At 37.8% G+C, this 20824-nt stretch overlaps 1 protein-coding gene across 3 annotated transcripts in view; it reads left to right on the top strand.

Moving 5' to 3' along the window:
* The window catches only part of TLL1 (tolloid like 1), a 128986-nt gene that overhangs the window by 70742 nt on the left and 37420 nt on the right, over nucleotides 1-20824 (top strand). For all 3 annotated transcript variants that reach the window (XR_008973476.1, XM_057419050.1, XM_057419051.1), the window contains 4 exons: nucleotides 3416-3594; nucleotides 5376-5481; nucleotides 8146-8270; nucleotides 16659-16774. Coding sequence is in view for 2 of the 3 variants with exons in the window: in XM_057419050.1 (XP_057275033.1) it covers nucleotides 3416-3594; nucleotides 5376-5481; nucleotides 8146-8270; nucleotides 16659-16774 (526 nt within the window). In the remaining variant the exon portion in view is untranslated. The remainder of the gene's footprint in view (nucleotides 1-3415; nucleotides 3595-5375; nucleotides 5482-8145; nucleotides 8271-16658; nucleotides 16775-20824) is intronic.

The raw sequence follows: 20824 nt of genomic DNA on the forward strand, positions 1-20824 counted from the left end.
ACCAAATATGTCTTTGCTAGCTGTCTGGATTTCACCTAGGATGGAGTTGAAGCATATACCATACATAAAATCAATAATACAAGCATGTTCAAACTAATGAAATTGTATTAGGTATTCTACAACCTACAGTCTTAATAACGTATTGATTTGCTTTAAGCTATAAATAATGCTTAATGTTCTTTAGTTCTGCATTGCAATATTTCTTTATAGCGTTTCCAAGCAGTGGTAAACGGGAAGACTGAGCAGATGTTTTTAAACTGTTTTAAACTAAAGAGTCTGTTCTGCTTTTTCGTAATATTGCATGGTTATCCTAACTTTATTCTTATCAATCTTTCTTGCACTGCTATTATGTGTTGTATTCACATCATAAAGGTTTTGAAGTTATCCCCAAGGTATATTTTTCAGGGCTATAGATGAAAGGAAAACTAGATAAGTTAAAATTGGATGTGTAGTTGGGCTTGGATTGTGGTTAAAAGCTTGGACTCACACTGTTACTGAAAGTGTAGTATCACAAAGGCCTATCCTGGGACCTGTCCTGTTTAGTCTTTATCAATGACCCACAAAGAAGTGATGGCATGTGCTCTCATCGGCTTTGCAGATGTTGGGTGGAGGGACCAGATGATAGACTAAATGGAACTCTAATATGAAAAAGATGACATGCTGACCAGAATGTGGATTGCTTAATTTGATTGATTCTTATGTTTTCTACCATGGTTTCCTTTAGACAGCTAAGGCAAATGCCACATCCTCCTTGCTTCAGAGTGTTCAAAGATAGAATGCAGTGTTTTCTAAAAGATTTGAAGTCTGGGACCTAGGAACTCTGATAAACTTATTCAGTGTACATAATGTCTATGACAGTGAATTGGGAATTCTATACTGAGAAGATCTTTAATGGTTTTTTAAATAAATGAACTTTTCTGAATGAAGAGTTACAGAAAATTCTGCCTTTTGCTCTAAGTGTGTACTCCAGCATTCCCTCTCTAAATGGATGGGACAGTAAATAACACTGTGAGGGAGGGTTTAAAAAAATCAACAAAACATGCCAACCTTCTTAAGATTCCAAACTATTTTCTCACTTGGGTGAGCACAAGTGACTAAGAGAGTGTATGAACTATGATAGTTTCCTTATTGCACAATAGACACATATTCAAATAGTTCAGTGACTACTGGAAGATAAAAACCCAGGTAAAATTGATCTTGAAAATATCTGTAGTGCTTGAATTATGTTTACATATTCACGTGTAGTCATAATATTTATTCTACAAACATGCAGTCTGAAAATATATCAGGCAAAACCATGTCAGCGTGTCAGGTGCAAAGGTGAAATCCACTGTGGCATCATAAGATAAAATGGTGTAACTGTTCTAAATGTATATTTTAATCTTATTTCTGCCATCTGTTGCTCCTTTACATCACTTACGCTGTATTTTAGGGCACATCTTAAGGTATTTTTTCCCATTACTGTTATTTATATCAGTGTTCATGGTAATATTTCTATATCATAAATATTATAAGTAGTAATTTTGTGTTTATGTAGAGTGAGGGAAATACACAGACCAATACACAGTTTTTTTTTTTACTGTGTTCTGTGACAGTAGTACTTAAACCTGCAACCTTGACAATAGCACAGAGTTATAACAGGGAGTCTAAATTGCCATTGTTTTCATTTACCTGCCTTGAAGTGAGCTATCAAGGGAAGAAACCTTAAGAAATTAATTAAACATGGCATTGCACAACTCTAGCTGAAGCACTGAGCCTAATTCAATACTTTGACCTAAAAAGGTGATTTGTACCTATCCTTGGAACTAACCAAAGCACAAAGAAATCAGTTAACTTGTTTTGAGTGTGGAATACTTGGGAAGCAGTTGAGAGAGCAAGGAATGATTGTAATGTAAACAATAATTTTTCTGAACAGTATTTTCAAGCTTCAGAATTCTTGGTACAACCCTCCTAGGCTGCTGTTATACATTCTTCTATAAAGTAACTTGTGTAGCCTTTATAATTTTAAGATATTACTATAGTTTTTTGGTGTATCTTTCCTTGATTTTAACCATTAGTGCAAAGCCAGTGTATGCTTTACTAAGAACAGGAATCGTGAGCTGAAATTCCATGGCTGTACTTCTCTAATAGTCATATTTTAAAACTCTAGTTGTACTAGACTAACAAAAATCAATGAAGGAGACCAACCAGGACAGACACACAAAAATTAAAAGTCTCTTTGCCACCATAAAACCTGAAATGCAGGCCAATGATGGCTGTAGAATTTCATCTGCTATCAGTATTGTTCCCATAGCTGCTCTTCTTTTATTGCCCACAGAGGCATATGGAGGATGGGATCATTTTCCACACTAGCATCATTTTCCACACTCCTCAAGGACCAAATATATTGTGCTGTGGAAATGTTGCCTCCGAAAATGTGGGGTTTTGTATTGTTTTGTTTGGTTGGTTTGTTTGTTTTTAAAGGGGAAAAAGGAGGATGTAATCTGCTCAGTAAAATTACATTCCACATGACAGACTGCAGAATTTACAGAGCAGATACGGGAAATCAGGGTTTTACTAGGGAATATAATGAAGTCATGAAATATTTAAATCTTTAGAGGTGACAATGAATCAGCCTGTGAAACCTGAAGTTGTCTTCCATTTTGGCAGGATATGCTTTACTCTCCTTTCTCTCCTTTTGCTTGCAGAGTCAGCAGACTTTTTTTTTCCTAACCAAAAAAGCAGACATCTTGGATAAATGCTGACAGTGTGAATGCTGAAAAAGGCATCTCTGTTCCATAAGTTTACATTGGAATCATGGAAGTACAGTGAAACAGGAATGAAACATGAGAGCAGTTGTGAAGCAGGGTTTTTTGGGGGTTGTTTGTGTTGTTTTTTTTTTTTGTTGCGCAAATACAACTTTCTGGGACTGAGGTTCCTATTGCAAGAAAACAGGAGTGGGGTCAAAAAATGTTTTGCATGTATTCAGAGCATTCAGCCTCATATTGTTTTTGCAAAAGATATTGTACATCAACCATAGTTAGAGAAATAAAAAGAAATGGAAAGGGTTTTCAAAGTGCCATCGCATCCCATTCAGCATGCCTTCCATCTATATTTTCAACTGCATGCAAATTTAGTATTTTAAAGGACTACTTGCATCACTTCTGCACCCTTTATAGATGGAACTAATGAAGTAGGGTGACTTTTCCGTTCAAAATAAAGCAAATTTATCAGATCTGAGTGAGCCAAGAGTCTGGTGAGTGTTGTCAAGCTGTGAGGTATGGCACAGAAGAAACCTTGTCTTTACTTATTCTTTCTGCTTCCCTCTGCATGATGATTTTTTTAATATAATATTTTCTCATGTTTTAAAAATTTCTTATAGGGTTTGTAGACGCATGTATGGAAACTGTCATCTGTGTTTGTGTTTTAATTACAGGTGCTGTTCTTATGTGGGTCGAAGGGGAAATGGCCCTCAGGCTATATCTATTGGCAAGAACTGTGATAAATTTGGTATAGTTGTCCATGAGTTGGGTCATGTGATAGGTTTTTGGCACGAACATACACGACCAGACCGTGATGACCATGTCACCATCATTAGAGAAAACATCCAGCCTGGTGAGATATTCTGATAATTATGGTGGGGGCTTTTATTGTGTGTGGGGGAACAGCCCAACCAAACCTGTTTAATTTTGGTGTTTCCTTCATCTGCTCAACTCCCTTAAATCTGAGTGCTGAATAGCAGAAATTAACTGAACAGCAAATGAGCATGTCTGCCTGCTATTCCTCTTAGCTAGACTGTTCTCAGCTGATTATAAATGAAATACTGAGACTAAAATACTGTCTTTTCTAATGATCTGGCCAAGTAGCAAGGCATTAAGTCGTACTGGCTAGAAGGAGAGAAATAGTAATCATGCTCAAAACTTTGAAGGAACACCTTTAAAAGTCACATTTCTGTGCTTGAGAAAGGGCTTTTCTTTCTTAGTCTTTACTGAATTATAAGTACAAACATATCAATAGCTTTCTAGTTGCCCAAGAGGTTTAGACCTGAAAGGTAAGCTGAGGACTTTGAATCTGTAACAAAGATGGGTGGTGTTCCTATGGTTTCTACATTACTTGTTGCTTATAGAGCTTGCAGCTTTACCCAGTGGCTTAGGTGCTGCTGAGATAAAGCATCTGAGGAACGTAAGAACTTTAAAGTGTGACTCATCTCTTTGTCAGTCTAGCTGCTGTGCCCATATTTTTGTTGTGTGAGCAAGATGGGAAACAACCTAGCATGTTCATTTTCAATGTTCATAAACGTGCATGGTCTTTATGAAATACTGTTTCTGACTTACGAAAATTCTCTGCACGAGAAGGAGTGAAATCAGAAATTGCCCAATGATAGCTTGGAGTATTTGTCTGTTCCTATAGAAAATGTTTTAAAACAAAATAGACATGAGATGCAATAAATCTTTGCCACCACAACTAGGACTTGGAAGGTGACTCACAGTTGACACACACTCCCACAAGTCTCAGATGTCCTGAAAGGACATGTGCATTCAAGCCTTCCTTCTGTTCTCTATGTGTCATTGACTTGTGTAGATGCTATAAATGCATTTTTCTGTGGTGGGGAAAATCAGCTGGAGTGCCATACTCAGCCTCCTGTTCTCTCCTTTCAGTTGTCTCTCTAGTTTCTGGATTTAACCACCTCTTGTGGTGCGGCCTGAGTTTGAGGATCACTAAATGGGATCAGGAAGTCATGACCACAATACATTTGGATTCTGTTGTTATGCAAATTATGTTGGTTAATCATGTTAGTCCCACTGCAGAATTTTGCAGGATATGAATGGGAATATGAATTGGAGTAAGCGGTTCTTTGCATCTCTCACTACAGTGATTAGGACAAAGATTTTCTGGTCTGGAATTATGAACTAAGTATAATTCTTCTGCTGTTGTTAAATTGCAACAGCTGACTCTTGAATATATGACTTTGTAGTGTTTGTATTATATGGGGGCTCAGAGAGTAGCCTTTGCTATAGCAAAGTCTCTTTAATTTAATATCCAGTCTAATGAGTCTACAGTGAAGAGGGCTCTTCCAGATTCTGCTGTCAAAAGAAATTTCTTTCTGGAATTAAGAACAAAGTCAGCAAATTTTATGGATTCTGTGTGAAGCACAATATAATGTGTTGGGCCTTTACATAGGTTAGATGAATGACAATAGTCTTTCTAAATGCCAAATATGGAAATTTGATGTGTATTTCAGAAGACATGTCTGGCTAATAAAATCACACAGTTACTCCCAAATGGATAAGATTTATGAATGATTAATGAATTATTAGATTAGGATCTTCGTTGCTTGGTGTTATCTGTACAAAAAGAAGATATTAAACAAACTTTCAATTATCAATCATTCATAGGTCAAGAATACAACTTCTTGAAGATGGAGCCTGGAGAGGTGAACTCCCTTGGGGAACCTTATGACTTTGACAGCATAATGCACTATGCCAGGAACACCTTCTCAAGGTTGGAGTCTCAGGTTATACCTTTTGACTTTTAATTCTATTCCTGTCTGTGAATGCTAAGAACTATGCTTTTTAAGTATCCTGAAATTGCTTAAACTATCCCGTGTGATATCGTATTCTTAGAGCAGTCAAAGGACAGCTTGTTTATTTTAAGTCAGAATAATCTAATTATATCTTTAAACACATTTTGTTTCTGTTCAGTTTCAAAGGAGCCTTTTGATCTTGCTTCAGTTTTTTTAGATTTTAAGACAAGATAGTCTGGAAACATCGTTTCCTGCTAATACTTTCTTATTGTCTCAACAAAAAGTTGAATTCAGAAAAACCAAATAATTGAAATGGTTGAGGATTTCTTCTCTATTGTTTGTACAGACTATTACTGTCATCCAACCCATATAATAAAGAGTTCTGCTGGCTTTGCTCTGGCCTGTTGCAGGCTGATCCATTCTCTGTTCCATAGTACCTCACATGGGGCTTCATCTGAAACTCTGCATGGTTGGAGCTATAGAATGAGCTGCTCACATAGGCTAGCCCTACTCTGGAGAAGTGAAGGTGGAGTCTTTCACCTGGCCTTCTGTTACATTTCATACCAAGTTGCAGTTCACCTGATTACTTTCTAAAAATACCAGAGAAATGTAAATTAAAAGAAACCTAAAAGGAAAAAAAAAAGGCAAAAAAGACCAAACCTAACAAAATTTGCTAGTTTTAAAAGATATATCCTTAGCTTTTTTCATCCAATTTATGCATTTGAAGGTAAAAAATACTAGACAGTCTAAGACTCTGAAGTAAACTGAAGACCACCAGAAATCTCACCAGCCTTTGCAAATGCTTTGAGCTTGTTCACCTAAATATAAATGATATTATTAAAAAAAAAAAAGTAAAAATCTTACCAAAGGATGTATTCAACATGCTCTTCCAGGGTGAATTATGTGTAAGGGAATGAGCAGCATGAGCTAGATATTAGTCTCATTGCTTAATCCAGGTACAGATGCCATTACCTTAAGGAAGAGATTATACTAATCTATATAAAATAGAGTAATTAAATAAGATGGAACCCCCCCAGAGTCCTAGGGCAATGACAACATCAAGATAATTTAATTTGTGGGCCCTGATCTCACCACTTTCAAGCTGGCAAAAACTGATAGTGCCATGAGTAGGCATGCCTTGCCCCAAGGTACAAGAGGTTGTTACTTCATACTGTTTAAAACCAACCAGCAAACCCTTGAGGTCACATGCTGATTTGCACCGATTTATCTTGAACACATAAGTCATGCTCACTATGGCATATTGCCAGCTGTTTGTTAGACTTTATTCACCCAGATAAGTAGTAGAACTCACAAAACATCGTAAAATTCTAGTCATGCACAGTGATGCTGTTCATGTGTTATTAAAAGTGTAACAGATTATTCCCTTATTAAAGTGCTAAGTCATTTAAGGGAGGATTGGTTGGTTGGTTAGTTGGTTGTTTTCTTTAAGTATGAATAGCATCAGTTTCAGGTTGTACTAAAAATCGGTGGTGTGCTGGTTTAAGCCCAATTCACAACTAAGTACCAAGCTGCCACTCGCTCAACTCCCCCCTTCCCTGTGAGATGGGGAGGAGAATCAGAAGAAGGTAAAACCATCAGGTTGAGATAAGAACAGTTTAATAAGTGAAATAAAGTGAAATATAATAATAGCATCAATAATAATAATAGTAAGGAAAAGCAAAGAGAGGAATAAACCACAAGAAAAACAAGTGATGCACAATAAAATTGCTCACCAAACACTGACTGTTGCCCATCCCATCCCCAAACAGTAATTAACCCCTCCCAGCCAACTCCCCCCAGTTTATGTACTGAGCATGTTGTTCTGTGCAATGGAATATCCCTTTGGCTAGTTCAGGTCAGCTGTTCTGGCTCCGCTCCCTCACAGCTTCTCGTGCCCCTCCTCACTGGCACAGCATGAGAAACTAGAGCCCTTGATCAGAACAAAGACTGGCAAATGTCCCTAACTTTTGCTCTCTTTACATGTGTAATTCAGATTTGAAGACTTCCCTTAAAACCTTTATAAGGAATAGTAACTCTGTGATTAAGAATTCTGTGATAGGGCCTAATGTATGTATTTATTCTATAATTTTATGATTAATTCTTTTCAATATAGTGACAGCTTAACAGCAGTGCTTTTTTCCTGTGTAGTCTTCAAGCAAAGAATCTTAGAATAGCAGATTGAAAGAGACCTCAAGGATTATCTGGTCCAGTCTTTCTAGGCAATGCATGAATAGAGGTCCCAGCACCCTGTCCAGCCAGACTTTAAAAGTGCCCAGTGTTAGGGAATCCACCACTTCGCTGGGGAGATTATTCCAGTGGCTGGTTGCTCTCATTGTGAAAAATTTTCCTCATGTCCAGTCTTAACAATAGAAAGAGATTTCCCTCCTGTTGTCTAACAGAAATATAAAAGCTGATGTGTTAATTATGTACTGAAAGAAGATTCTTTTTTGATAACTTTGCGTAAAATTTCCCAACCTGTGGAATTTCTATGACGTTTTCTGTGTTTAAAGTTTTACCGTCTTATTTATGCCAGATGTAAACTTTAGATTTACAAAATAGCATTATACATTCATAAAACTCAGTTTTATGACAGAAACCTGATAGGGGGTTTTGGGGTCTATTTTTATTTTTATTTTTTTTAGGGGCATGTTTCTGGATACCATTCTCCCTTCCCGTGATGATAATGGTATACGACCTGCCATTGGCCAGCGTACTCGTCTAAGTAAAGGAGATATTGCACAGGCAAGAAAGCTGTATAGATGTCCAGGTATTGCACCACAAACAAACAAAACCCACATACTAGCAACTGTTTAACTTGTTCAAGAGGAACAATAAATTTTTTGAGTCAGCTGCTCAGTAGTTTGCTTTCATGTTGGCAACTGATGTAGGCAGTTCAAGAACTGAATCATAAAAAAATCTTACAGATAAGGTCTCTGGAATGCAAGACACTTAAGGACAGATAAATTGCATGAAACCACACTTAGTTCCATGACGTTTCAGTCTTTGTTTTACTTAGCTGTTCAATGACTAAAAAAAACCCCAAAAGTTTAATGTCATTTCTGGATTGCATATTGACTGGGCCCTTATTTGAATTTAAGTAAAGTGCAGAAGAAGTAAATTAAATTATTGCAGTGAGCTAAAACATTATATTTTTTGAAAATTTGACAAATAACAAGCCAGGACAACTAAGTTCTAAAGTCTTTTATGGATTATCTGCTTAATATTGTTACAAAATTTCTACAGTCTTAACAGATACATTTAGTATTTTAATATGTTCTGCGTAATTCTAGTATCCTATAATTTCAATGCATGTTAGTGTTTCATCTTAAAACAATGTTGGGGTAGAGTTACTGTCTCGGAGACATCAGTGGCAAGCCTGGAGTAATCTGGAGTCAACCCTGTGCTTCTTGCTCTTCTCTAGTGCTAGTTCTTTAAATGTTGGCAGAGGGGTGGGAATCTCAAAGCAAAAGGTTTTACTTTCCTTGCTATACTTGTGGCTGATACCAGTTTTAATACTTGGTGTCAATCAAAGCAGTTCAGAAGTGCCATCTCTCCACCAGAATTAGCGAGCAAGGTCCTTGTAGGAGGCTAGACTTATGAGCTCTGTGCCACATAGGTTACAGCCCTCCTTCTCCTCATGGGAATTGATGAAGTCTCAGTAACTGTTTTAAGTCAGATATATGGCTACTCTTTACCACCTGATCAATACAAAAGGACTAAAAAGAGAGATCAGGACTGAAGTGATGGAGCTGCTTCAAATTTGTATCAGCAGCAGTGGGATCTGCTGAAGATCTGGGGCATGTGATGTGCATTTAATGTACACTGTACAGCTGAAATATGTTTTTCCTTTGTGCTGTAAGTACACTGAATCATAACCTGTATATAATGAGAACATGCACAGTGCCTCTGGGCCTACCAGAGGAGAAAACACTTGAACATATTTTCTTTTAACTGTTGTTCCTTTTGGAATAATTTTTGCTCTTTCCTTTTTGTACAGGAGGTATTTGAACAATGTCATTCTTCTTGGCAGTATTATTTCTATTAAGAGTATACAGAGAGCAACAATTTCATAAATACAGAGCATACATTCATATTTTGATAAAAGACAAATATTGGAGGCAAAAATAGTCTATAGAATTAAAACTGAGAAGTCGCTAGTATCTTATGATCACATTGATATCTTTAAGATAGGGGGAAAAAAAGCAGCCTAGGCTGTTTAGTGCAAATATAATACTCTAACATGCACTTTCAGTCAACTGAAAAAGATGCAGTATGCATTTTGACCTAATGTTCAAAAGTTGTTCAGAGAAAATGTCCTTTTCATATAATTCATTAAAATGTGTAATGATGAGTTATTATTTCTTTCAACGCTTGAAAGTCTTGTTGAAATCTAGTTTCGCAGTGTTGAAAACCCATGGTTGTTCAGCTTTAATGTGGACTTTAAAAGTAAGCTATTTTTTTTGCAGCACTTCTGAACAGGAGTCAGAAGGATAAAAAAAAAGAATGGTGGTTGCAGGATCATGCTCCTTTTCTGACTCTTCCCTTGGACAAACTTTGGGATGAAAGACATTGATTTTCTAGCCTTACATAAATGAGCCAGTCTGTAAAAGAAAGTGATTTTTAAAAGAGAGAAAAAGTCAAAAGATTTTGCTATGAATTGTAAAAAGCGCACTATTTACCATGATATTTTTTTTGGTTAATATTTTTAATAGAAGCTGAATAACTGAATAATATGGCACAAACTTAAACATCCAATAGAGAAAGCAACTCTGTGAAAGTTGCAAAGTACTTGTGGTATAATATATTTTCCAGGGAATAATGAGATTGAAAATTCAGATGTAAAGCTTTCGGTTTTATGAAAAGAATCATGTGATCACTGTAGTATATAGCAGTAAAATCGCTGACGCTGTGTTGGTTTTGGAGGTGTGCTGTATTTCCTGTTTCAGACAAAAATTGTTAATCATGATGCCTGCTTATGATAAAAGAGCAGTGAATATTTCAAAGTTAGTAACATCATCATTGTTTCATGTGTTCATTTGTGTTGCCTTAAATGTATGTTGTGGTTTAAAACCAGCCAGCAACTAAGTAACATGTAGCTGCTCACTTATTCCTCACCTCCTCTACCCCTAGTGGGATGGGAAGGAGAATTGGAAAAAGGTAAAAATCAGGGGTTGAGATAAGAACATATTAATAATTGGAATAACGTAAAATAGAATAATAACAATAAAAAATAGGAAAAAGAGAGAGAAAAACAAACCCCGAGAAACCCAGGTGATGCATGATACAATTGCTCACCAACCACTGACCGATCCTCAACCCAACCCGAGCGGTGACCAGTCCCTTCCATGTGACTCCCCTCAGTTTATATATTGGGTATGATGTGCTGTAGTATGGAATACCTCTTTGGCTAGTTTGGGTGAGGTGTCCTGTCTCTACTTCCCAGCTTCTTGTGCCCCTCCTCACGGACAGAGCATGAGACTGGAAAGTCCTTGACTGGGGTAAGAATTACTTAGCAACAACTGAAAACATTGGTGTGTTATCAGCATTGTTCTCACACTAGATCCAAACTGCACCACTGTACCAGTTTTCTATCACTTCTGAATCACAGGACAATGCAATGTGACAAAAGTACAGAAAACAGTAACTTAAATAAATGAGTGTTTTACGGAGATTCACAGTTCTTTGATAAAGGATTTTATGGCATTGTGCATGTCTTATTTGGAATTCTAGTTATTCCTGCAAGCAGTTTCTGGTTCAAGAAGCTGGATGCATTTTCTGGGGCCTGTGACCATGAAGTTGAGCACAGAGCTGCTGGAGCATACAGCTGATCTTCACAGCAGTGAGGCAGCTGAGCCTTCCAGGTTGTTTTAGCTAGTCAGGATATTCAGGGTTATTATTCAGGAAAGGGTTTAGTTACTGAAAAAAAAAAAACAACATATTTTGAGCTTGATGAAGCCAAGGCATGAGATTTGATAACCTGTTTTTCTTCAGCTGAGTGAGTGCCAGGACTCAACAAACTAGCAAAAGTAATTTTGGTTTGGTTTTGACTTTTGCTTAGAATTTTGTCAAAAGAAAAAACATTACTGCTACATTTTAACAGTGACTAACGTTCCACAATGATTAATAAGGAGAAAGCAAGCAACTAAGTTGTGTTCCCTTCCTCTGCCAATCTGATTTTGAATTTTGACTGTCCTGGCATTTGACAACAGGTCTTGAACTTCAAGGCTGGGTGTATTACAGTGATTTTCAGACTGTCTAATGGAGTAATAGAATATGTTTTATTCTGGTGTAGCTACTAAAATTTCAACACATCTATTTTTATATAGAAATTATAGTTGATTTAAAATTCATATGCAGTTTTATAGGAGCAGGAGAATAGGGGAGATGACCAAGCTCTGTGGTGTGGTTGATATGCTGGAGGGAAGGTATGCCATCCAGAGGTACCTTGACAGGCTCGAGAGGAGGGCCAGCACAAACCACATGAAGTTCATCAAGACCAAGTGCAAGGTTCTGTGCCTGGGCCAGGGCAATCCCAAGCTCAAGTAGAGGCTGGGTAGGGAATAGATTCGGAGCAGCCCTGAGGAGAAGGACTTAGGAGTGCTGTTGACAAGAAGCTCAACATGAGCCGGCAGTGTGCACTCACAGCCCAGAAAGCCAGCTGTGTACTGTGCTGAATAAAAAGAATCATGACCACCAGGTCAAGGCAGGTGATTCTCCCACTCTCTTCTGCTTTTGTGAGACCCCACTGCAGTACTGCATCCAGCTCTGGGGCCCCCAACACAAGAAGGATGTCAACCTGTTTGAGCAAGACCAGAAGAGGCCACAAAGATGCTCAGAGGGGTGGAGTACCTCTGCTATGGAGACAGGCTGAGAGAGCTGGGTTTGTTCTTCTGAAGAAGAGAAGGCTTACAGTACCTAAAGGAGGCCCACAAGAAATCTGGAGAGAGGCTTTTTACAAGGGTGTGTAGGACAGGACAAGGGAGAATGGCTTTAACGTGAAAGAGGGTACATTTAGATTAGGAAAAAGTTATTTACCATGGGGGATGGTGAGGCACTGGCACAGGCTGCCCAGAGAAGCTGTGGCTGCCCCATCCCTGGAGTTGTTCAAGGCCAGGCTGGATGGCGCTTTGAGCAACCTGGTCTAGTAGAAGGCATCCCTGCCCATGTCAGTGGAATTGGAACTAGATAAACTTTAAGGTCCCTTCCAACCCTAACCATTCTATGATGAAGTAGGATACTCTTAGGCAGAACGGACAAGAAATAAGTGGGTAGAGTGGGACTGAGTAGATGGGAAAGGAGGCTCACACTGGCAGGAGAGGGCTGTTCAGAGGAAGAGAAGGGGAAGGGACGAAGTTCAGCAAATTTAAAAATGCCAGGGTCTGTGATAGTTTGTGTGGAAAAGAGCAGATGAAGGCTCTTTTTATGTGCTGTTATCACTGTTCCTCAGGCTTAAATTGCTTCTATCTCTAGTGTTCACCTTTAAAAGTCAGCCTTTATTAATTAAGGTTCTTAGCTTAAGACCATTTCCCTATAATTATAAAAGGGAGTCAAGTCCACAGTAAGACAGTGCGTTGTAGTAAACTGTTGGGTTTGTTTCTTTTTCTTTAACAAGTACATTATCAGCACCAGATATTTTTAGGTGTTTGTGGCAGCTTTATATGCCATATGTGTATAGCTGTACAGACTTGAGACTGAGTAAAAGGTAGTAAAGTTCTTAATTCTCTTTGGGAAAGGATAAGCTTAAATTAACAGTCTACAAGAGTATGTATTTGCTAATGCGATGGACAAAGGAATGAGAGTTAGTTCCCTAAGTGTCCTGGAGGATCTGGGCTTTGTTGTTGGTAGATTTCACTATAATCCTTAATGGAACTTGGCCATTTGCATAGGCCAGCCCAAAGAGGTATTATACACAAGCTGTGTAATTGAACACTTGCAGCAGAATTCACTGGTAGAAATTGCTTTGTGTAAGCAATCTACTTGCTGCCTGCATCCATTGCTAATACTTACAAGGTGATGCAGAAATATTTTCCCTTTCCTTACCAAAGAAAAGTTTATCAGAAGTTTAACCTTCTCAAGCTGTAAAATAGATAGGAAATTGTTTTTCTGACTGGAATGTGGGGGGGTGAGAGGGAGAGCTGAAGTAGCATTTTTGCAAGTGGTCTAGCCTAGTAAAATTGATGTAAGGCATAAGATTTGAAAGGGAGGAAAAAACTGTCAGAGAAAATATTGGTGATGTTAATGATCAACAATGGAATAAAAATATACAGATGCTTTATAAATTAGAGGTGTGTAAGACTGAAGTTGTGATTAATTTCTTCTGACATGAAATATACTGAAATTAGTTCTTAGTAAGTGGCTCTTACCACTAATTTCCTTCTACATTTCTTTCCTAAAGTGAACATCATTATTAGTGGACTGTCAGATGGTAAAATGTTTGTAATATACTATTTTATAAGTCTGATCACAAACACTGTAGTTGCTGCAGTCCAATTACAGAGAAAAACTTACATTCTCTAGTGACAGAATTTTAATTGTTCCAACTACCATTGACCCATTGCATTGGAATGTGCTTGTAAACAAGAAATGTCCAAGTATCACCCTGCCACAGTGGCTCTGAAAGCCAACCTGGAACTCAGATTCCATAGACAATTAATTCAGCTATTGATTGATATAAGATGTTCTTGTTACAATTCCCTCGAGACACCAGGAGTTTTAAAGTAAATTATAAATGTGGTAGAAAATGTACAGTCCAAACATATTTTGTAAATTCTGTTAATTCTTAGAAGTTACCCAATTACAGTTTTTGTATGCTTCCCATAATTTCATTTTATATATATATTTATGAAAATTTAGATCTGATAGAGTTCTCCCAGGCATTTAATACTGATAGAAGATAATTTTTTGTATTAAGTAGTTTTATTTTATAATTCCTAGAAAAACAAAATGTTCAGTGTTGCCGTTTACACTTAAAATCCGTAGTTTTAAGGCTATATACAACTTCTGTATATGGAGCTTGGAGTATTATTACTGTTCTGGAGAAAATAATCTTGCACTCTGTATAAGAAAGAAAAGTTCTGAATTTTTTTCAAAACTGTAATGCTATTATGCATAATTCATTGACGTATTTATTTTTGTAATGGTGTAATCTAGGGACTTTAGTAGAGTAACGGCTGGTTATGCCAGAGTCTTTCTTCTCTCTCTTAGTCATTGCAGGACTGCATTTGATCTGATATCTCATGTCATACCAAAATGTCACATCCTTGATGGCATTTTGCTTACATACTTCACCTTGTGTATTACATGACTTCATAATCAATATTTGTCAATATTCCCCGTCTCTCATCATATCATCTGCTCTAGGCTTGCCTAGTAACAGTAGTGTTGGTGAAATAGTTATAGCTAGAGCACACAGAAGGGGTACTAAAGAATCTTGAAGTATGGTTATATGCCTCATGAGACTGCACTGATGCCATGTAGCCTCAATAAAGCCATGCATGGGGGGAAGATCAAGAGAGGGCTCTAAAAGTGGTGAGTGGAATAATTAGATTCTCACAGATCTCCTGAGTCATGAGTGCATCTGCTGCAGAGGGTATCTGCTCTTTGGGTTCTGCTTTGCTCTACCTCTGTACAAGACTGCAGTTTTACTCTTAGCCTTCTCTTAAGCGCTTTATAGACACATTGTAAGCTACGATACAGTTCACTAGTGCTGGGGTAACCCAGTACGGTACTCTGCAATTTATTTAAGTTTACATTCATCGCTGTGTTAAAAATAAATTATGGTTAATTATGGATATAGCCTTTTCATTGAAAAGTCTTTGTACAGAAATAATTATTTAGCACTGAATACCCTTTTTCTATGTGTCATTTGCTGCATCTGCCTGCATTTTTTGAAAAGATAAACCCACATATTTTAAATGAGGGGAGGGAAAGAATTTTTTTTTTCTGTTTCACTCCAAAAGGACACTGTGACGGTGACTTTAGCTATTAAATTTTTGGGGGCCTGCACCAATCTTTCTTTTCTCTCCTCATCACAATAACCATTTCAGTGTCAGAGAGTATATTTAATGGATTGAATGTAGATTATGCCTATGGTATGGTTGTCAGATTACATTTTAGACTCATTTTAACAAGACAGCCTTTACAGCTGTGTTGTCTGTCTTTGTCATAAGCAATCTCTTCCTTTGTACCCATTTATTTAAAGATTTTCCAGATCATTTATAATTCATTGAGATTTTGATGATACAGTAGTTCACCTGCTGGCAGTGGTAGCACTGTAATTTGAAAGCACTGCAGATCTGATTACACTGTCAGTCATGGGATAATACTCTCAAATTCACATCTCTCATATCACACCTGCAAAATCGGTGGGTGAAACCAAATTGATTAAGGTCAAAAAAGATGACTGACTGAGGTGCGACACCCTACCAGGATCAGTTTCAGTCGTGGAGAATGGCAGGAGTTTTCAATGTTATACTTTAGTGTGAAGAGAATTATTAACCAGTCTGCCAGCAGCTAGGAGCATGATTGACAAGTGAGATAGGGGTGCTAAAACCTTCAATAATAAAGAATATAAAAGCCTTTAGTATTTTAGGACTTTACATTTGCTTTGCTTTATTATTCGTATGTCTACAAATCACTGTCACAAGAGATTTTGTTGAATATAGGGTTTAGTCTTCTATACCAGTATAAATGAATGAGTTTAGGTCAGATCAATCTCTCGTGGGCAAGTGAAACCGCTGATGAAATTCCAGTGTGGTGACAGTCATACTTTGCCAACCTTTGTTTTACTTTTGTTTTAGTTCTTAAAGGAGGTATCTAATGGTGTGGCAAACTTTTTTTTCACCAAAGTTAAGTTACACATATAATTTTGCAGTTGATTGACAACAGTGACATTTTAGACTGCTGTAATTTTGGTTATGTCAGCAGACAGAACACAAGTGAAATAGTTCATAGAATAAAAACATCCTGTGTAAAGTGGAATGAATGTCAGAATGGCTTAAAGTCATTGTTTTGAGCAAATCATAAAATAACTAGTCTGTTTTCTATTCTGCATCCGCAGTGAGTTAAATATATTCAGAGTAGATATTGAAAAGATGCATTTTTCTCTGTTAGGCACATTCAATTTTATATTTTTACTGTATTTTGTTTCTTTCAGCCTGTGGCGAAACACTGCAGGAATCTACAGGCAACTTTTCTTCTCCAGGATTTCCAAATGGTTACCCTTCCTACACACACTGCATATGGAGAATCTCTGTGACCCCAGGGGAGAAGGTATTTTAGCATTCCCTCAGCTAAACATAGATACTATTTTCAAAATAAAACGTTGTGTTAATTCAGCTTTTCATTTAAGTTTAAAGCTTGTATAATAATTGAAAACATGGTATGCCATAAAAAATGAGACCATGAACTATGTGCTATAGACTTGACTTTGGTCTGTGGCATTAGAACCACATCATCTATTTGGCAGCTGTCCATGGGAAATGAAGGCGTGATTTCAATCTGCTACACATTTGCATCATGAAATCTCTTCAAAACTGGCTTCCAGTTCAGTTGGTGCTTCAGTGTAAAGGTGGAAGAAGTAGTTCAGGCTTCTGAATGATCTCTTTTTCAGCATGGGCTGAATGAGCTGTGTGGGACTGATAGCTGGGTTCTGCCTAAGGAAGCTCTCAGTATGTTGAATGATGTGTTTCTGAAGTGAAACAGTAAGAACATGGGGTAAAGAAAGTGTCATTATAGCTGTTTCCTGGTATCAGTTCTAGTGCATATAGTTTTACTTCCTGGATATCAGTTTTAGGAGGAAAAGTGGCAGGAGGGAACTTGGCTTGGTGAGTAGTTTAGGGAGAGGAGTGTGCCATCCTACTGAACGCAAATCCTGATCTTCTTGTATATGCTTTAAAAACATGCTATTTGAATCTTAAAGTATTGGCTCAAATATTAGCCTGCCTCAAAATAAAGGAGAGAGGGAGTGACGGGAAGTTTCACTGAGACAAAATCTGCGGGGGGGGGGGGCAGCAAAAAAGGATGTAAGTTCCTTTACAAGAACCAATGGCTGATATTAAGCAGTCAAATGCAGCCTGAGGAGTGAAATATAGAACCTAACACCAGCCTCAGTACTGGAAAGTCCAAAGAGTAAAATCCAGCATTTGCCCCCAGATCCTTCGGTCAGTTTTGTAAGTGGTCACCTACTCCATAGTGGACATAATTTTCTCCTGACTGAATTACTTTATTCTGTGTTTCTTTTTCTACCAGGGTCCTGGTAGATACCAAGAATATATGTTCTTAATGTGCTAATAGATGCTGTGGAGCTGTAAGAGCATTCGCCACTGTGGGGAATGAAAACAGTCATTTGGAAAGCATTTGCCCTCCTCTGGGCAAGAGCCAGGGACAGGAGGAAAAATAAACACACTCAGTGCTAAGAGGGCGTGGGTGGCTCTGCAGGTTGGCAAGGAAGAACAAATGGAAACAGATGAATAAGAGAAACTTTGCATAAAATATGCAGATTGATCTAGATAGGTAATTTTATGTCCCCACGATTTGTGTGGCTTCTTAGATGCTGTTGTGATTACAACAGAACTGGCTTAGATTTCTTCTCTATTCTGAACTAAAAAAAAAAATGAAAATTGTAGAGTTCATCTACAATTATTATTAGCTTTTGAAAATGGCATTAATGTATGAGGTCGAAAATGGTCACACTTACATATTCATATCATACTCCAACTTTATGTAAACCTATCTGTGGATATTAGTGTAATTACAATACATTTCTAATACCATTGAGACTGCAACCACCACTAGAACTGTATTCACTGTACCAAAGCTTAATGGCAGAAAGCCCCTATCTTGAAGTAAGAAAACTGGCTCCCTTCCCATCTTACCCCCTTCCCCAAATGGGGAAAAAGACTTAACAGAATGTTCTGATTGAAATTTGATGTGATGAGTCATGTCTGTTATGCCCTGTTCCGACCTCCAGCTCTCATAGTCTCCATATAATTCTGCAAGAATGAATTAAAGGGTGTTTGTGCTAATGTCAAAAAGTCTGTTTTGTCGGTGCTGTTCCCATAGGATATTGTCTGTCTTGAGATAACAGACCTATTTACAGCAAGTGCTTGATGTGAATAGGAGATAGCAGGAAGGAGCTCTAAATCTTAACTATTGTGTGTTTCATTCAGGGTAATATTCACATTATACAGGGAATATACAAGATTATTTAAATTTTTGTTCATTTGTTTGCTGATTTGACCCTGATAGATCTCGAGAATGTTGTGTGGAGGTTAGAGTATGTATAAGTACATCACATCATGTTCTGAAATGGCAGTAAGCACTTTAGTCACCTAAAAATAAACTGAAAAAGCATCAGTCCAGATTGTCTAGCTCTTGTCTCTTGTTTATTGAGATTTTACATTGTGCTGTTTGACCATAGTTTGGAGGACTTCTATCGACGCTGCTTTCTGCAAGTACAGACACTTCTGATCTTTGATGGCAGTAAAATTCAAGAAGGATTGGACTGCAGGGGTATGCACTAGCTGTAGCATTCCTTTTATTGATAGGCATCATAAATTGGCAGCTCAACCTAAAATGTGTTCATCCCTATTACTAAAACAAGGCAGTTCATTCACCTTTTACTTGCTCTCAAGATTTAAGATTTGTACATAATACATCTATATACAGAAAAATCTCTGGGGGAGGATGATGTTAGTAATACTGTATGCCTTGTGCCAGGATGAACCCTGCCTTCTGGTGTGTAGAAATTTTGTTGGCATGGGGAGTTGCAACTGTGCCAGTGTGGTTTTTTTGAATTCACCTTTTTGAGTAAGTTATATTACTTTCCTTAGTATTTTACATGAATGATGAAATAGGACAGATAGATAAATCCTTGATTGACACGGGGAAAAATGCCACCTACAGAAAACTTAATGCTACCTGGTGTTTACAATATATTTTTAGCTTTCTTAGCCCAGGCAGTAGGAGGCGTGATATATTCTCTCAGAAGCTGCAGTAGCACAACTGAATCTGCTGTGTAAGCAGTAATTCCTTGATTGTGCTGACAAATACCCATTGATTGTTTTTCCTATGAAGAATTTCAGCCATCCTATCCCCTTGAACAAGCTCTGCCTTGGTTAGCTCTATTTAATGCTTTCCAGAATTGCAAATCAGAATCTTAAATATATTTCTACTTGTTTGGTTCCCAACCAGAAATCATGCTGTGACAGACTGGGGGTTCTGCCTATGTACAGCTAATGAATTCTGGTCAATGTTAAGGAATTGCTGTGTCATCAAATACCTTGGCTTGTCAGAGTGAGAAAAGGCTGTGACGGTTATCTCATCTAGTTTCAAAGGCAGGGGCTATTGAGGAGGCTTATTAAATTTTAATGGTTTCCATTTAGATAGCAGCACTTTTGAAACAATGGCATGATAACACCAAAGTAAAACCATTCTTTTCCCAACTCTGTCCTGGCAGCTAGGGTTTTAAAAAAGGCAAATTTCCAAACGTAGAACAGAGAAATATGGTGTTTCAGCTGTGTCATGAAAAATGGAAAACTTGTGGCTGGACTGGTGAGAGACCTCAAGGCTCTGCACAGCTGAGCCAGTGAAGGAGCTATAGCTTCCATGAGTGTGGCTTCCATAAGTTGCTTCCAACAGAGCCAGCTGGGTTAGCTTAAGCAGATGTGGAAGGTGGTCTGAACCTAAACCATCCATCTGCATCTCATCTGGGCAGAGAAAAAGGCTCCCCTTTGCGAATCCATTTGCCTGCACTGCTGAGGTGAGGTGGGCATGAGTGGAAAAAGAGAAGGAGACTGTTGCGGGCAGTAGAGTTTTCAAGTAGTACAGCAGGATACAGAGCTATCTGTCTGAGACACTCAGGAAAAAAAGGAAAGTTTAGAAGGAATCTGAACTGCAAAGTGGATGAGCTGAGTAGAACAAAAATTTTGTAGTTGGTGAGGCTTCTTTATTTGAAGGACAAATTAGAAAAGAAGCAGTCTGCAAAGGACAGACAGAATTGCTGTGTGAATGAGAGAATATACAGGACCTTTCTGCCATCATCAGAGGTAGATTCAAATAGCACTTATAAATGTAATAAAAAACTGAAGCAGGGGAAGGCATATGAATAATTGTACTTTTAGCCAGATCTGCATATTTCTCATGGAGAATAATATGGTAAGGAGGTGGGTTTTGAATTCTGGTGGTATTTGTTTGTTTATTTCTTCAGTTCATGTTCCTGAAGGACTGCCTGAATAGTAAAAGTTTTGTGGGTTAGACATCTGGGAAAGGGTGCATGTAAGTTAGAAGAAGTGTGAAAAGTTGATATTAGAATATCTATTA

Source organism: Pezoporus wallicus, unplaced genomic scaffold (assembly GCF_028554395.1).
Source record: "Pezoporus wallicus isolate ANWC-B61680 ecotype Strahan unplaced genomic scaffold, APGP_CSIRO_Pwel_v1 contig_2384, whole genome shotgun sequence".
NCBI lineage: Eukaryota > Metazoa > Chordata > Aves > Psittaciformes > Psittacidae > Pezoporus > Pezoporus wallicus.